The 17,369-nt window shown below is 31.5% G+C and overlaps 3 protein-coding genes across 3 annotated transcripts in view; 2 read left to right on the top strand and 1 right to left on the bottom strand.

Annotated features, from left to right (window-relative positions):
* The first annotated feature begins 334 nt into the window (after positions 1-334).
* Positions 335-1,693, top strand: LOC113402852 (uncharacterized). The gene is made up of 3 exons (XM_026643189.2): positions 335-513; positions 700-976; positions 1,425-1,693. Exons 1-3 carry the CDS (start codon positions 452-454, stop codon positions 1,626-1,628), a joined length of 543 nt encoding a protein of 180 aa, XP_026498974.1. The 5' UTR covers positions 335-451; the 3' UTR covers positions 1,629-1,693.
* A 781-nt stretch (positions 1,694-2,474) lies between these two features.
* The window catches only part of LOC113402857 (uncharacterized), a 95,373-nt gene continuing 80,478 nt past the window's right edge, over positions 2,475-17,369 (bottom strand). The window contains exons 2-6 of the mRNA XM_026643201.2: positions 7,951-8,114; positions 4,782-6,211; positions 4,227-4,431; positions 3,779-3,954; positions 2,475-3,451 (exon numbers count right to left, since the gene is read on the bottom strand). Of these exons, the coding sequence (XP_026498986.2) occupies positions 2,564-3,451; positions 3,779-3,954; positions 4,227-4,431; positions 4,782-6,211; positions 7,951-8,074 (2,823 nt within the window). The 5' untranslated portion in view covers positions 8,075-8,114 and the 3' untranslated portion in view covers positions 2,475-2,563. The remainder of the gene's footprint in view (positions 3,452-3,778; positions 3,955-4,226; positions 4,432-4,781; positions 6,212-7,950; positions 8,115-17,369) is intronic.
* Stv (starvin) overlaps positions 8,951-17,369 on the top strand; it is a 29,371-nt gene continuing 20,952 nt past the window's right edge. The window contains exon 1 of the mRNA XM_064215925.1: positions 8,951-9,126. Within this exon, the coding sequence (XP_064071995.1) occupies positions 9,103-9,126 (24 nt within the window). The 5' untranslated portion in view covers positions 8,951-9,102. The remainder of the gene's footprint in view (positions 9,127-17,369) is intronic.

Below are 17,369 nucleotides of genomic sequence, written 5' to 3'. Positions count from 1 at the left end.
ATATTGATTTATAAATAATTATGTATGTATAATTATATAATTGAGGGGCAAGAAAAATATATTTTGTGGCTTAATTGTTTTTTACATATACCTACAAAAGACTATTAAACAATTAAAATAGAAAAACATTACAGCCTAGCGGTAGAAATAAATTTCATTTAAACAATATTAGAGCAATTTTAAATTATAAACATAACAAAGTAGAGAACTTTAGAAAATATTACTTAAAATATGTCTTGGGCCGTTAGCACATGTTTCTTATTTCCTAATTTTTTAGAAGTGGCAAGCCTACTTGCAGTGGTTCTTGACTCTTGTTAGTGTTGCTATTTTGCCATTTTGGTAAATGAGTAGAAAAAGTTAATAAAATTTGGAAAAAGCAGGCGGTGTCAAGAAGATCAATAATTAGAAATACATTTATTAAACAATTAATATATTATTCAATTAAGCCATTATGAATAGCATCAGATTATTAAGATCACTTCCCTCACGTCAGTGGCGTTTATTCTCGCGATGGTATATAGAAATCCTATTTATAGGTTATGTATTGCTTAATAATCAAACAATTATTCGATTGACTTGATAAACTCTAAATTAACTGTTCAATGAATTACATAAATTCATATCTTCCTTGTAAATTGTACGGCTATGTTATTAATAGCAAGTAATTCTTTGGTACCTGAGTAATGTAAATGTTTTCAGCACCGTCCTACATCAAGAGGTGGCGGAAGCAATAAATCCTCTTACTATACCGCCTCCCGAAGGTGTAGACAAACCAGTCTCTGCTAAAATTGAAAAAATAGTATCAGAAATAACAACTCTAAACTTACTGGAAGTGTCAGAACTTAGTCAAGTTTTGAAAAAGAGGTTGAATCTTCCCGATGCACCAGTAATGCCAATGGGAGGTTTTGCTGGCATGGTAGCACCTCAACAAGAAGAGGAGGAAGCTACACCAAAGGCTGTGAAGACAAGCTTTACAGTATGTACACTAATTTGATTCAGAAAATATTTATAAGAATCTTTGAGCCTAAAATATTAATATAAAATCATCTAGTTTGTTTTTGTAGTGAATACTTAGATATTATTTTTAGCTATATTAGATGTTGCTTTTGATTTTAATATAATTTCAGAATTGTACCTAAACATAATATTTTTTTCTTTACATACCTACAGTAACTTGCAAATATATTTACCATTGACATACATTCCACCAATTTTTTTTGTTGGAAATCAATTTATCTAACCATTTACAGTTTCCAAAGAGGTAGTATAGTTTTAACAGATTTATAGATTTATTTGACCATTTTTGATGGGAAATTCATATGTTACAATGAATATTCAAAGTTTCTCCTACTAGAAAAGTGATCAAGATATTTGCCGGAAAGTCTTTTCAATGTTAAAAGTAATATACTTTCCTATGCTTACAGGTTAAAATGACCAAATTCGATGACAAACAGAAGGTGGCACTGATCAAAGAAGTCAAGAGTCTTCTAGAAGGATACAATTTAGTGCAAGCCAAGAAGTTTGTGGAGAGTGTACCTACAGTTGTTAAGGCTGACATTTCTAAAGATGAAGCCGAAAAATTAAAAGAGGCTTTAACTAAAGTTGGTGCTGTTATAGAAATTGATTAGACATAGAAATGATTTTTAATTTTAGTGTATGTATATTAAATTAGTGATTAAAATATTACAATCAATTTTTCTTTTTACTTAAGATTTAATGGTTCAAAATGATATCTGAGTTATGATTACCATGTTTATCAAAGTTTTCTAGTTCTGATACCATTTTTTAGTAAGGGTAAGCTTATGTGCAATCAATATCTATTCCACTAGCATAGAAACAGCTCCAATCACAGGAGTGTTAGGAAATATTAGTAAAAAGTTTTAAAATTGTGTTTGCTTTTGATTAGATACCAGAAGGCTATATAATAGAGTATCTAGAGGTGTATGCCTGAGGACTCTGAATTATTAATCATATAGTGTAAATCTTAAATAAACAAGACTGCATACTGAATAGTGAGAATTATATGAGGTAGCAAACCAAATAAAATATATAGATCATTCTATTTTTACTCACAGGATGAGATAAAAAATTTGAGATACTACAGGTTGAAGTGACATCAAATTTACTTTCATGGTTAGTAAGTTAATTATGTAAGAAATATGTAACAATTTTTTACTGCATTGGCAATAAATGAACATCCTAACTATCTCCTGCATGCATTGGCATTCAGAAATTGTTGGTTATCATTACTTATAGACATTGGTCTATGACCACTTACCATCAGATGGACCATTTGATCTATAGCAATATTATAAATTTTAAAAATATACCTGCAGATTCATCTGTAAGGATGTGAAGATTTTGGCAAATAGAGGTAATATGTTGGAACATATATGGTAGAAAGTAATTTCAGATTTATTTCTATAAATATTTGTATAAGATCTTGGAAATTTAGGATAACTATAAAAATCAAACCATTCAACAAAGGCTAAAAAATATTCAAGAAAATATATTTTCAAATATTCTTTGTATTCCAACTACTAATCTACTAATTTACATAATCTCAGTAACAATCTAACGAGTTAATCTCATCATTAACTTCATATATACCTAAAACATCATCCAGTAACGATGAAAGACTTTTGATACCATGCTTCCAATTATGCTTTTGTTCAATAATTTTTTTGAAATCTTTACTTCTTATGAAAGAAACAAATAAAAATGGCGATGCAAATCTTAGGAATTTCGTCCGGCTTACACTTGTTATGTTTGGTTCATTTGGCTGCAGACTCATGTGCCTTTCATATATATTTGCCAATAAATTGATGTCGTCGGCTTTTAAAATGCTTTCGATTACATTTTCCGCTTTCTTAGAGTTATCTGATTCTTCAACGACACAATTTTCAACGTGAATGTTATCCAGTTTGATTTTATTAAGCAAATCGTTAACATTTTTCGGTTCGTTCTCGCTAGGAGTCAAACTTTTTGGAACTTTATATCTATCGAGGATATCTAATAATTCCGTAGCTATTGTAAAAGCGGTGTCCATAATCTCCACTTCGGTCTCATCATGAAGCAATTTCAGTAGAACGGTAAGGCATCCGATTGCCGCGAGTTCTTCAAGGATTCTCATTAAACGTTTTTGGATTTCTGTCTGATTTAATGTGACGATTTTCCGGGTTTCTCTGGAGAATGTCACCGGAGGGAATGTACCATCAAGCATACCTTGATCGTTTAGTAACGACTGTATAACAATCTTCCAGAATTTGAGTGCAGTCAACTGAACTTCCCAATGAAAGTCACTTAGCGCAGCAGACACCATATGATCATATAGAGTAACCTTAAAATTATAGTTTAATTTCACATTCTGATAAATCTCACAAAGAACACTGCAGGCTTCTTTGCGAACGATGCCCTCCGGATTATTAGAAAGTATTGAAAGAAGTTGCTCCTGGAAACAAAGAATAAACGTTTGGATAATGTAATGAGAAAACATACGAGTACGGACGTAATTTATTATTTAACGTAATAAAAAAATAAGATCCGACTTGCAAAATGAAGGAGCGAGTCGATACAATGATGCGACAAGTGATCTTAACTGAGTTCTTGACCTGTCCAGCTACACTGAATTTTCAAGTTGACAATTTGTGTTCACACGATGGTCGGTGTGAAGGCAAACATACACAACCTGTGTCCCTATGTATCTAGCCATGGTGGAATAATAAAATGAAGTCTTCAGAGTCATGTTAATATAAATAATGTGGTTGAGCCGTCGCACCTGTACGTCCGGGAACTGCGCCTTGAGGTGTTCCCACAGCGGGCACACCTTGCTGGCCGCGCCCACGCACTTGAGGGCGGACACGTGCACGTAGTACTCGTGGTCGTTCAGCACCATCGTCATCGCCACGTTTATTAGATCGTTGGAGATAATTTGCTTTTGGAATGGAGGAAACTCTGTAATAAGTATAATTAATCAGATGTCATTACATATGTATATATTTAAACTATTCATATATTTAAGTTCAACTAAGAACAAAAAAACAAAATTGTAGTTGTTTTGTATGTTAGATAAATAAATATAGTATGAGATATAAGTAGGCTACTAAGTTTACTGGAGGACATCATCATTTTTTTTTTTGTAATGCTTAAATTCGTTTACATACATATTTGTGTTAATATAAATACACATGAATATCGTAAATATAACAAAAGAAGATTTAACTTACTTATGAATGAGATGTCAGTACAGACATACAGCAGCTCGAGCGCTGAATCTCGCACCTCCCAGTGGAAGTCGTGCATCTTCATATAAATGAGTTTCCCGAGCTCGTGCATCGGCGAACCAGGCTTTGCATCCAACAGCAAAGAAAGGTTTGGCGGGAGGAACTTCTTAACCGTTATTGTTATTACGTTTAATGCTGTCACTACGAACTGAATAAGAAAAAAAGGAATTAAAGAGACGAGTATGATAAAATGTCACTTTCCCCCAAACACTTGGCACTGTAAGATGTATTACCTTCCTACACTTTGAGTACGCCGTCAACCGGATAATTTAAGATATAAAGATAGAGGCTCAAGGGACATAATAATCCGGTCCCCTGGGCCTACTAATTATTAAAGTCTGAACCCAGCAATACTACATTAGCTTGTTGCTGGTAACCCACCAGCAACACAACTCCTGAGTTCAAACATTTCTATCAATAATCAAAAATCTAAATTTATATTCTTGTTAAATGCAATGATTTTAAAAAAAATACACTTTCCATCAATTAATCACTGACCTTGCATGTAAGATTCTGTCTCTTCAAAACTTTGAAAACAACGCTGTAAAGACATAGGATTTCGAGGCTCTCTTGCCAATTTATATTGTAGTTCTTAACAAGCGACAGCAACGAGTCCAAGACGTATGTCATCACGAGCACTTTCTCTTGATCGTCTTCATCATTTTCCTCAGTCTTCAATTCTCCATTATCATTTATCGGATTATACTCTTGCAAAACGTAGAATAGAGTTTGGAATACCAAATTTGCTTGTTCATTATTCAAATTATCTTTTAAGCAAGTCAAGCGCTTAACACTTTGTAATGTAATCGATTGTATATCCAGCTGCATCATCAGATCTCTCAAGGCATAAGCAGTTCGTGCTGTATGTTCACAAGATGAATCCATTATCTTCGCAAGAATATCGTTAACTCTAGCGTCGTGTTTATCAGCCGATGGTCTCTTATAAGTTGCATAAACTACAGATGGTACGAGGCAAATCACCAACAGTTGCTTCTGTAATTCAACTTTTCTACCATCCAGCTCCCACATCGCTGGTTTTGGTTTGTTCCAAATACAGCCCCATATCAAATTGCATGCATTGCAGAAATCAAAAATCAGTGTTGCACAGCGACGCTGAATTAGAAATTGTATAGTGTTAAAATAGTTGACACTGAGTTCCATTAAATCTTCACGACTGTATTCTACGTTGAGAGCCATGGGTTTTACAAGAAATATTTTCCCTATAGTCATCCAAAATAGAAATTTCGTAATAAGTAGAATGATGTCTTCTCTCCGTAACCTATCCATGATGACGTAGCAGTATGGAACCATTTTGAAATCTTTCAGTAAAAAATCAACTATGTAATTTTGGGTTTTGATATGATCTTCATAGCTCACAACCGCTAACAGTATTTGAAACATTGGCTCGAGTGTCTTACAAATAACATCCTCTTCTTCACAGGTTAAGGAATCAATTCTAATAAAGTCGTGATTTGAAATCGGCTTTAAAATGAAAGTCAGTATCTCTTTGATACTAACATCGTTTCCTATGCTGTTTAATTTCCAGAGAAATAAAGATGCAAATTTATAGGTTTGGCGTACAACAAAAACGGTGCGATTTTCATTGCACAGACTGAGTATATCTTTCCAGACCCCACTTTCCAAGAGCCAGTCGATGCCAGGATTATGATTAACAAGAGAGAGAGCTACTTCCATGTAGGCTACTCTCAAGCTTGAATCCATGTTCTGTGAATTTATCTCATTGAATGACTTGGCGATCTCGTCACCTTTTTTTGAAAATATTTTTGAAAAGTGTACCTCTCCTTGTACAATCACACCTAAAATTCTTGTGAGAAACACCTTCACCGTATTATGGTATTTTTCCATGTGACTGAGTGCTTCTATTACTAAATCGGGCAATAAAGGCCATGTCTTCAAAGAGGTTACATCTGAAACAAAAATCTAAGTTTTATGTGTGTTTTTAAGGTTATTTGTTCAACATGGAAACGAAAATAGCAAATGAAACTGAGTGAGATTATTATTTTACAAAAAAACAAACATTCTTTGACGGCTTTTTTGAACATTTATGCCAATAGAATAGTAATAGTAGTAGAAAAATACTAGTCTGGTCTTGCTTGCTCGACTTGCATGAATTCAAGCAAGTAATTACTTGCTTTAATTAAAAGCGTGCTGCTGTGTGCATATTACAATTTCTAATCAATTCATTCATGCTTTACAAAACATACATTGCATAATTAAATGGACCACCCTCCAGCACATATGGTTCTCACTATATTTCTAGAATAGGTGGGCCTGATCTTGCCCATTTACAATTTTGGTCATCTCCAACCACTGCTAACATAATATATCATTCACTACACCGACTATGTGGCGAAAACGTCTGTTACATATTGGCATATGTGAGCGTGATTTTATTTCATCCAAATCAAACAAATTACAATTACAATATGCCATTATGTATGTAACAGCAATGTTTGATATGGGCGAGACATAAAACATAAACATGTAGCTACACATGCCATTTACCAACTACACTACAATCTAAGCAAACTGATTCTTATCATCTTAAAAATTAGGCTTTGATTTGCATAAAACCTTCTACAACAATTAGTAAAAAAATACGACAGAAAAAAAACAAAAATGAAAAGAATTAAGTGAATAAAGTAAAAATATTATATTCCTTGAAGGTCTCTGAAACTCGCCATTAAAGATTATAACTTACTTATCAGTCACAAAAATTGTACCCATAATGATAACCTTCAAAGATGATATAGTAAATTGTATCCAGACTTTGGTACAAAATAATTTAGGCATGATGAAACTAGTAAAATAATTGAATTTTATGATAAAAATGGAAAAATCTGACTATTCTGCTGACTAGTCTGTCTGCATTTTATAGATTGGTTTTTTTAAACTTATTTTTTATTTCAACTTTCATTATTTTGGAAAAAAACCTATGCAAAGATGTGGGCCATTAAGCTGTAATATAAGTTAAATGAAGGTAATCATCACATTTAAAATAGATCCCTACATACCTATTGACTATTCCAATCACAAGAGCACTTAAGTCCAATAAACAAAATTTGACATTGAATTGATGCAATATCATTGGTCAAGAGCTTGAATAATCTATGATATTCCCTATGGTTTTGCAAAAAATGGCATTTTAATTGTCGATGAAACTGTATGTAAATGGAGACAATTAGTTTAATGGAATAATTTTGTGTCATATATAAAGATATGTTAGTATAGTTAGTAGTGCACAATATAGCTTATTTAATAGCTTATTTTTAATCAATTCGAATAGACTATATATTTGATATAAAATTTATTAAAAAGAAATTTCACAATATTATAAAGTATTTCTTCCACAATAATGCAATCATGCCAAGTTCCATATTGATGTTTAGCATTAAAAATGTGGTAACGATGCAGTGAAACTTTTACACAATTTATTTCAGTTCAGGCATGAGTATATTCAATAATAATAAATAATAAACAAAATACAAAACACCTTAATATAAAATACTCCATATAGAAACTACTTTTTTTTCAAGTTGAATAAACAAATAAATAAGAGGCAGTTTGACATTTTTTGCCTGTAACTTTAAAAATATTGCACAATAGATTATTATCTATAAATTAAAAATTATAATATTTTACAAACCTGGATCAGAAGAATTTATTTTAATAAAGAAGTGATCTGCATAATAATTGTTCATAACATATTTAGGATCTGATATTTTTTCAAACAAAATTTTTAATTTATTTTGTATCACAACATTTTCCATGATGATAATTTTATGATAACTTGAGTCAATATTTCATATCGTACATAACAAATACACTTATCAATTTCATAAAATATTAATCCATGCTATTTTGAAGCGTATTCAAAAATAAATTGATGTCTATACGAATTACAATTTTCGTAATGCGCATGTAAGAATACACTTAACTGAAATTTACAATTAAAGTACTTGATTCACATTAAATAGCAGAGAGAATATAATTACTGCACCAAAGCAAAGAGTAATATGCATTACAATTTACATTACATAGGAATTAGGATTGACAAATGACATTTGACAATTGACATTAACAAGGACGCAAGATAATAAAAATACATATTTTCGTAAAGGTTGCATTTTATTATATAGTAATTGCTAATCATTGTTTTTAACTCGGGAAAATTCATCTAAATACAAAAGAACACAATTATTCAGCTAGTAAATTTAGAGAGTGGTGATCAAAAGCGTATTATATATATTAATGTTTTCGCCATTTTTTCTGCTTTACGCTTTTTGCTCCAACCAAGCAGTATATAAACACCACGTTTTAGCAATTTAGCTCCAATTCAACATTATCAATTATAATTATAATTTATTATTATAATTTATCGTTTGTCGAAAAGGCAATGGTATAAAACTATAAAACCGTCAAGAAAAACGATTAACTTTAACTATAATATTGTACTAAATAACGCTTTCTAAGTTTTTTTGTCCGTTAAATAATTATTTTTAAGCTCACTTTAATAAATAGATTATTTATTAAAGGTATACTGAATTAAATTATTTATTTTTATTTTTTTTTTCTAGCTAAAACCATACTTAGTGTGGCATGCATGGAAAGGAATTTTTATGTGATTGTTCTAGAAAGGAGAATAGTTTTGTCAAAGTTTATCTGCTGAGAACGGCGAGTGAGACGGATTAAAATTGTTTAGAAATTGTACTATTGTAGTGACACGAGTGAAATTGTTTCTTTCAGCAAATTTTAATTTTTAGTGTAAAACTGTGCATTTTTATTGTTTGTGAGTGAAATGCCCCTTCGAGGAAGAAGTTTCGTGAGTCTCTTATCACTGTTATCTGATATCTAACATCGTTTAGTTTTTTTGCCTTGCACATGATTTTTTATGCACGTTTTTAACACCTTTGTCTATAATCGGTATTATGTAATAAATTTTTGGCCTTCATCCCATATTTGTTTACTAATCTCTCGAATTATTTTGACATCGTCGTGCTTGCACCATAATTGCATCGATGATATTCAGTTTTGCTCGCTTCAGTACAAGATACCTGGCATGGGTCCAAGTGTAGTATCCTTGACTGCTTAATAATTATGAGCAATTATTTTTTATACACTAATATGGGATATATTAATGGATTTGATATGCAAACATTTGATATGGTTTTTCACAGGACAGTTGAAGCCTGCCTATAACACAAGTGCTCCTGAGTGCCATCTAACTGCTTGTTTGCGAGGTTAGTTTTATTATATTATTATTTAAAAAATATACATACTTTTTATTTTAATAAAACTTATATAATAAATATGAGTATGATACTGTGTATACTAAAAAAAATTAAACAAAGTATGTATGTTATTTTTTAAGAACTATTACTAATGCGATTTAACTATGTCGTCAACTATGTTAAATATTGTTCTGATGTTATGTGACTTGTGTTGGTGTTGGCTAAGGATATTTGCAATAAAATATTTATGCTAATTATATAAAATAATGCATCCATTATTTGCTGCTTACTGGTTCAGATCAATCAAGTCTTTAATGTAACAATTTTTTAAATTATTTCTAGATTTGGTTTAATAAAATTACCAATTAGCTAGGATTTTAAAATGAACCTTATTAAACCTCTTTGGCTTAAGATATTATGTAAAGATATTTAAAAATTGTCAATTTTTCTCTCATATAAACTTATATCAAATTTGTTTGGTGGCTTATGTTTTAAATTAATAGGTCTGATATTGATTTAACAATAGCAATTTTATTAAAGGAATTTAGAACTATACAATTTTTTATTTAGTTTATAAAGATTAAAATATAGTCTTTAACTACATTTAATACTATAATTAATATATTTAAAAAAAGTATTTTTGTTTGAAAAATTTATAATTGAATTCCAGATTCTGTTACATAAGATTTTTTTGTATGTTACAGTTAAGTTATCACTAGTGCGTTAGAAATAACTTGCTTGAGACATATCTATAGCAAAAGCTCTGTAGTTGATCAATACTAGTCAGACACAGAAAAAAGACTAATGTGAAATTATAGTAGAAATCATTTAAATGCAGTTTCTTAATTTCCTCTGACTATCAAATTTAACTTATACCAAAGTCAAAGAATATAATTTTTCCATATCTGGTCTGTTCATAATGTCAAGTAATTAATCATGCGAGAGGATTCCATTACACTGACAGGTGGCAACATATTTTCATTATTGGATGTTTTATTATCTGTGGACATGACCTTCTGTTATGTTTTTCTTAGAATAACTATGTTCAGGTGATTGTGTCATACAGATTCCAGTGTTATTGTTTGCGTTAATGTACAGTCATATGCTAAAATGTCCATTTTAATTCTCTGTGATTAAGAAAATGTTTTATATAACTTTAGTAAATTTTGGTTTCAAATTTTATGATAATTGCAGACTTTTTTAAAAGAAATATATATTTGCAAAAGTAACGGCATGTAAATGTCCCAATACTAGGTGGAGTCGCACACATCCTCTTATTTACTAAGCTGCCTCAATGGGAGTTGGTGAATTAATATGATTGATAAAAATCACATTCAAGTGAAGTGTCAGTGATGCTTACTTAGTCCTAAATCCACATACACACAACCATTAGTTCTCTGGGCAGAATTTTTTTTGACATTTTCATAGCCAGAACTTTTTTATTCTTAATGTTTAACTAATTGTTTATATTTATGACATTATGTTTGGTTACTGTCAATATTCAATATGCTTCTCTATTTTCATTTTTAAATGAAAATTTTTGAGTAGTGACTCAATTTTCATCCTCTTCCAGACTTCATAATAGTTTGAATTTTACTCATTTAAAACCAATGATGTTGCAATAAAAATAAATCGATGAGTAATATTATGTATCTAGACTATTTCACGAAAAATTACTTTGTAATTATTATGGATCTATTAGTTTATTAAAGCAATCGCTAACGAGGCGAAAAATGTAGTGGTTGCAAGAGATGTTCTCTCCTGTACGTAGTATGGACGAAAAATTTTATGAAAATTTGTAATAAAAAAAGGATATAATCAATGCCTCGATAATAAACAGGTAATTTTTCTTATCAAAAAACTTCGCGTACATAATAAAGCAATATTTTGTTTGTTGTCACCGATAGTTCCATTGTTCTCGAAATTTATCAGGAATTCTGTACATATTTATTCACTACCCATATCTGGTATTACACAGTCTGAGCATCGCATAAAAGAATTGAAACGTTTAAGGTGAGTGACATCTGCCTCGTAGCTGCCTAAGTTATATTATAGCTCGCCTTGAAGACCTTTCGAGATCTCATACTGACTTTCCTCATCTATATAATAGAGGTATCAACGAGTCGCATTCAGGGTAGGAATTAATCATTAAGCGTGTTGATTTAATTTAAATAAGGTAAATAACATAGTGGTGACATACAAAAATGTATGTTATGTGCATATATAGCGAAATGTTTGCTGGAGTACACTTGATGCCATGTCATTGTCATGTCATGTCAATAGTCATGTTTTATATCGACTTATTGGTGGTTACTCGATTCTCATAACACAAATTAAAATACCAAAAATATTTAAGGTTTTAAATTAACATGGTTATTTTATTATACGATGTCTTGTTCACGAGACATTCGTAGATAATGTCGAAATATCGAGCTCCACCAAATAAAAATAAAAAACATGGTAAATATCCCGTTTTAAATACTGTTAGTAACCAAAAATATTTTCTTTGCTTGTTTTTTAAATTAGGTGAATGGATATCACCGTCCATAGACCATGGTGTTAGAAATATTCGGCATATCTTACATCACCAAGGCATTATCAACCTTGGAAACTAAGATGTTATGCCCCTCGTGCCTGTACTTACAATTGCTAACTCACTTTTCAAACCGGAACACAACAATATCAAGTATTACTGTTGGGCGGTAGAATATATGACAAATAATATGGGCTTGCCGAAAGCCCTACATGTCTATTTACGCACGAAGGCGTCAAATAAATGATTTTGTATTTATTTATAAAAAAATATAATCTAATTTCTATATATTTTGCTGTCTTTACTCGTAATCATCTCACGCAATACTAAGATATCTCGAAAGCACGAATGTCACTCACTCATTCATACTAATGCCAATAATAATTTAAAATAAAAATGTTCTCGCCTTCGAGCGATTAGGCCTATCCCACCAAGTAATTTGTTCATTCTGTGCCTCGATCGAGTCTTAAAATTTCAACTGTTGAAGTGATACAACGTGTTAATATGTACTATTAATAATTTAGTTTACTAAAGGCTGATTGTCCAACCGTCGAAAACTCAACGAATAATTAACTTATCTGACCGTTAAAAGGACAAATAAAACGGTCGCATTTTTCTATGACCAGGTAAGAAGGTAATAGTTATATGTTGATTTTAGTTGCGAACTTTAGCGAATGAGCGAGATTCACGCATATTAGGTTACGTGTATTAGAAAAGGACAGCAAATGCTTTGACATTCGGTTATTTGACGTTTAAACCTACATTACATTTTCCGTGGTGCACCTGTTCTTTCTTTCTTATCTCGTCAATTCTTGTATGGTGATTATCTGAGGGTTGAGAATCGGTCCTAATTTGTTAATGTTGCCTTAACTATTTGTTGATTTTAAGAGAATTTCTTTTGTAAGTTTGTTTGCGTACATAGATATATACCACTTTTTGTCCCGTCTGTACATGACAGGAAATACCGTAGACAAACCTATTTGCTTTGTACTTGATAATGGTTTAGTCAGATATCTGAATGTTCTAGAAATCTAGATTACACACGTGGTTTATATATTTATTTCCTCAAAACACTTAACGATAAACCAATATAGATCTTAGAAAAATATGCGTGTTCACAGAGAACAATTAGGGGTACTGCTATTTAAAAATTGAAGCCATAAAAAATAAAAAAAGAATATACAGAACAATGTTCAGATTAAAATCACTATCTCAAAATGAACAATTAGTTTTTGGTAAACATTTAAGTAACAGGAAAATAAAAATATAAGATTTTTCCAGTATTCATAGTAGATAGAATACATTTTAAATTAATAGAAAATATTTCTATAAACCTCAAGTCTTTCCGGTTCTCGTCTCTGGTTCGCCGTCCCATAGGAAAATGAGAGTACTTGTGTTTGTGCAGTCACATGTGCACCATACACAGATGGGTATTTTGCCTGAGATTCGCCCCGTGTTTGAAATCGGTCAGGAGGATATTCATTTCTTATTTCTAATACAAGATATTCCTTACTTCTAGTTCATGTTCGTGTATTTTATATAAGATTGATAATACAGAGATTTAATTTAAGAAGCTTGGCATCGCTCGTGAGCTCAATGTAAACAAACAATGGGTCAATGACTTCATTATAAAAGTTAGCGTTAATACAATTATTAATGTTTTAAATAAAATTAATTATAACGCATGTTACGACATCTGTAATCTATTACAACTTTGTTTATAATATATCTGACTGACAAATTATAGTAGAGATTGTTTGTGATAAAAAATGCTTAATTATAATTTTAATATAGATCAGATTTTTTAAATCTCCCACTGCTGGGCAGTTTTATGTTTAAGTTTTGAGGGTTAATCCTTCACGCTACTATACGGTGTGTCATAATTAGCCAATCGCAAGTGACTGTTGAACTTATTGCCTATTCCAACGGAAGTAGAAAAAAAGATAAACAAACCTTAGATTTACGTATTTCATGCGATTTGCTAATAACTCAGCTATCTTGTGCTCCTTTAAGAGTTTATGTTCAATATATCTTTATTTATAATACAACATAAAGTACTTATTTCCACTTCAATTTTACATTCAAGATTCCAGAAGATATAATTGATTAATCAAGCTCTCGGCCAATGATATCGAGTCAATTTGTTGTCAAATGATGTTTATTTTGCTTTTTTCCCGTTCTGGTTGGGATAGAGTATAGATCCCTCTTGAGGTGCGACGAAGTTCCCAGTTCCCTTCGGCATACAGTCGGGTCGCGCCACCTTGTTGAAGTCGTCTTTCCTGCTGTAAATAATTGTTACGCATGTAATTTCCTTCAGCGCAGAGCACGCATTGGCGTTTTAAACGCATTTTAAACTCAAATTAAGCATATCATGGGCTTTTGTCGGCTTTTTGTTCGCTATCTTCGATTTAGAACAACGTATTCTCATTTCTGTCTACTGCCCAACACATTATTATTAATTAGTTATATATTTATAATGCAATAGTCATAAGGTGTTGTCATAAGTACTATTTAAAATTCTTAGTCTTTATTCGCTGGTCTATATTTTGAACAGGTGACGCGAAACGTACTTATAGAGTATGAGTAGCTCTCGGGTAAACCCCGTAAGTAATCAATTCAAATCAAAATATACTTTATTTAAATAAGGTTGCTATGTCTGCATGTTTTCATTTCCAGGTAGTATTTAATTTTGTTTTCTTTCGTGTTGTGTGCCATTGGTCATCTTCGTGTAAATGTTTTTAGTCGGATTCTTGATTCCTAGGCTGATTTAGATGATCGGTCAGCCTGTCCATGATCTCATCATCTTTTCTTTTATGGATCGCCATTATAAAATTGTACTCCAGTGTCTCGTTGGTTGTCACCGTGTCAAGTTCTTCGTGTGACGCGCACTTGCAATCACTGTAGAGTTCTTCCGTAAAGAAACTGACCGCATAACACGAGCTTGGAATTTCAGAAAGTGATATACGACATTGACTATATAAAATGTCATGACAATAATAAAATTTATAGGATACGAGTATCAAAATCGCGTGTCACTAAGTCGATTGTCAACATTTCACGAGTGAGATACGAAGTGAATTCTTAGCGAATCGCACTGCTGCATTAGATAGATACTCATACGCTGTTGTGGTGTAGCTTTCTCGTGAGTACTTTTAAATCATCACTTTACAGGATTCGGAAAGTACAGTAGATACCTACCTATCTTCCGGACAGAGTCGACAAGAACCCCAATAGTTACACTCTCAAATTATGTTACAAAGAAAACTATACATAATTATACTTATACATAAACAAAGTATAAATATATAATGCATGAGTAACACATGTATGTGTGTGCCAAATTCGCACACTCGTGTCGGTTTTTGCCGCAGCGGATGCGATAGATATTTCAGAGGAGTCATTTTCGTTTGAGTTTTGTGAATTGCTACGAGATATTGTTTGAAAAAAACAAGTGAACATTTTAATTTTCATCTGCAATCGTGGAATAAGCAATAATTTTTTGTTTTCCGTATTGTACTCGTTTATAAATAACTAGCTCTCCGTCCCTGATTCGCCACTGATAGAATGAGAGTCTTCACAAAACGAAAAACAAACATACAAAGAAAAGATACAGGATACCTTACACAAACTCACTCACTCACGAAATTATCATCGAAATCAATTAATGGTTGAGGAACACACAACGACCGAACATACGATAAGATTACGAATAACGATAAGATTTTAGTACTAATGTAATCGATATAAAAAGTATTTTTTTTATTTAAAAAAATAAAAGATTAAATAAATAGTATATAGTAATTATTCGCATTGTATTGTTTATTTGTTTAATTAATTAAATTTGGTTAAGGGTTCATATTTAAAACTCTATATATGCTTTAACATCCGATCAATAAATATACCACCATTATGCAGAAATACTGTAGGTATTAATACAAATACTCTGGTTTTAACGATAGATAGGGCGTGCTATTACAGATATAAACGGTATTCAATAAAGGGAGTTTCAGAAGTCGTATTTTTGTGGCTGCTTTGTAATTAACGATCGCAAAAAAGTAAGCCACGTGCTACCCACTGCACGCGGCAGATTTGAAACCTCTTTGCTTCAATAACATTAGTGAACCAAGAAGGCTGATTTTAAGATATCGTGTAGCAGATGTTCGAATAATTTCGTATATTGTTAATTGTTTTGGAAGCTCATAGAAAGTCTCGGCCGTCTATTTCAAGATAAACTTAAGCATCAATCTATAAAACGAAACTCTCTCGTTTATTTTCATTTTGAAATGATTATAATGTTTGGACTACCTACTACTATAAAGAACCATTTTATCAACAATTTTTATAGCATAAAAGCTAATCACTTTTCCAATGAACGAAAACAAAAATAAAACAAAGCTTGTACATGTCCAGGCACGTGACAGTATTAAAAACGTTTTCTTTGAAAGTTTTATTGAAACGGAACATAATTTTTAATAATAAAATTTGACGTTAATTAACCAAATATTATGAACAAAAGCTTTAATAAAAAGTTATGCTGGGTATATTTAGCATGGCAGCTCTACGTATATTACGATGTTATATGTACTATGTACACACATATAATTATTTGAGTTCAAGGCGATGTCTATTAACTAGACGAGACACATTTAATAACCAATGAATGGATTCGATATGGGTCATATAAGTCGTTCGATTTTATCACTAATCTGCTTCCGTTTCTCAATTACTAAATATGTATGACAAATAGGTACAATTATATATTCTGAAGCCGTGTCAATGGTTCCTACCTAAACATTTTTTATTTACAATGCGTATTTAACTTCAAAATCCATTTATAAACGAAATACCCAAAAAATACAAAGAGAGAATATATAAACTGTAGTTACTGCTGCTGCTGTTCAGTGTAGTCGCACCTTTTGTTTGTGCCCACCCCATATTGGGATTCGATGCATTCTCAATGGTCGTTTGTAGCGTGAGAAAATCCGTGTTATACAAAATTCTGCGTATTGTTAAGGCAAAGAAAACATTTTCAAATGTCATAAGTATGGGCGCGATATTTTTGATACTTGAATATACTCAGTTGCACTATATTTAATTTTTATTAAATAATAATTCAACAGTATTTCATATTTTTGGCAAACAACATTGTATTTATATAATGTGTATTCGACACAATTTACTTAGACGAAGAGGTAAAGATTTAATCATTTGAGATTAGTGAATACGAATTATAACGACGAAGCCGAGCGTTTTAAAATTTGTAGATTGTAAGAAGTTTCTTTATCTATGCCAACAATCTAG

This window comes from Vanessa tameamea, chromosome 9 (genome assembly GCF_037043105.1).
Source record: "Vanessa tameamea isolate UH-Manoa-2023 chromosome 9, ilVanTame1 primary haplotype, whole genome shotgun sequence".
Classification (NCBI taxonomy): domain Eukaryota; kingdom Metazoa; phylum Arthropoda; class Insecta; order Lepidoptera; family Nymphalidae; genus Vanessa; species Vanessa tameamea.
The sequence above is the reverse complement of the archived record's forward strand: the minus strand, read 5'-3'. Positions and strand labels throughout refer to the sequence as shown.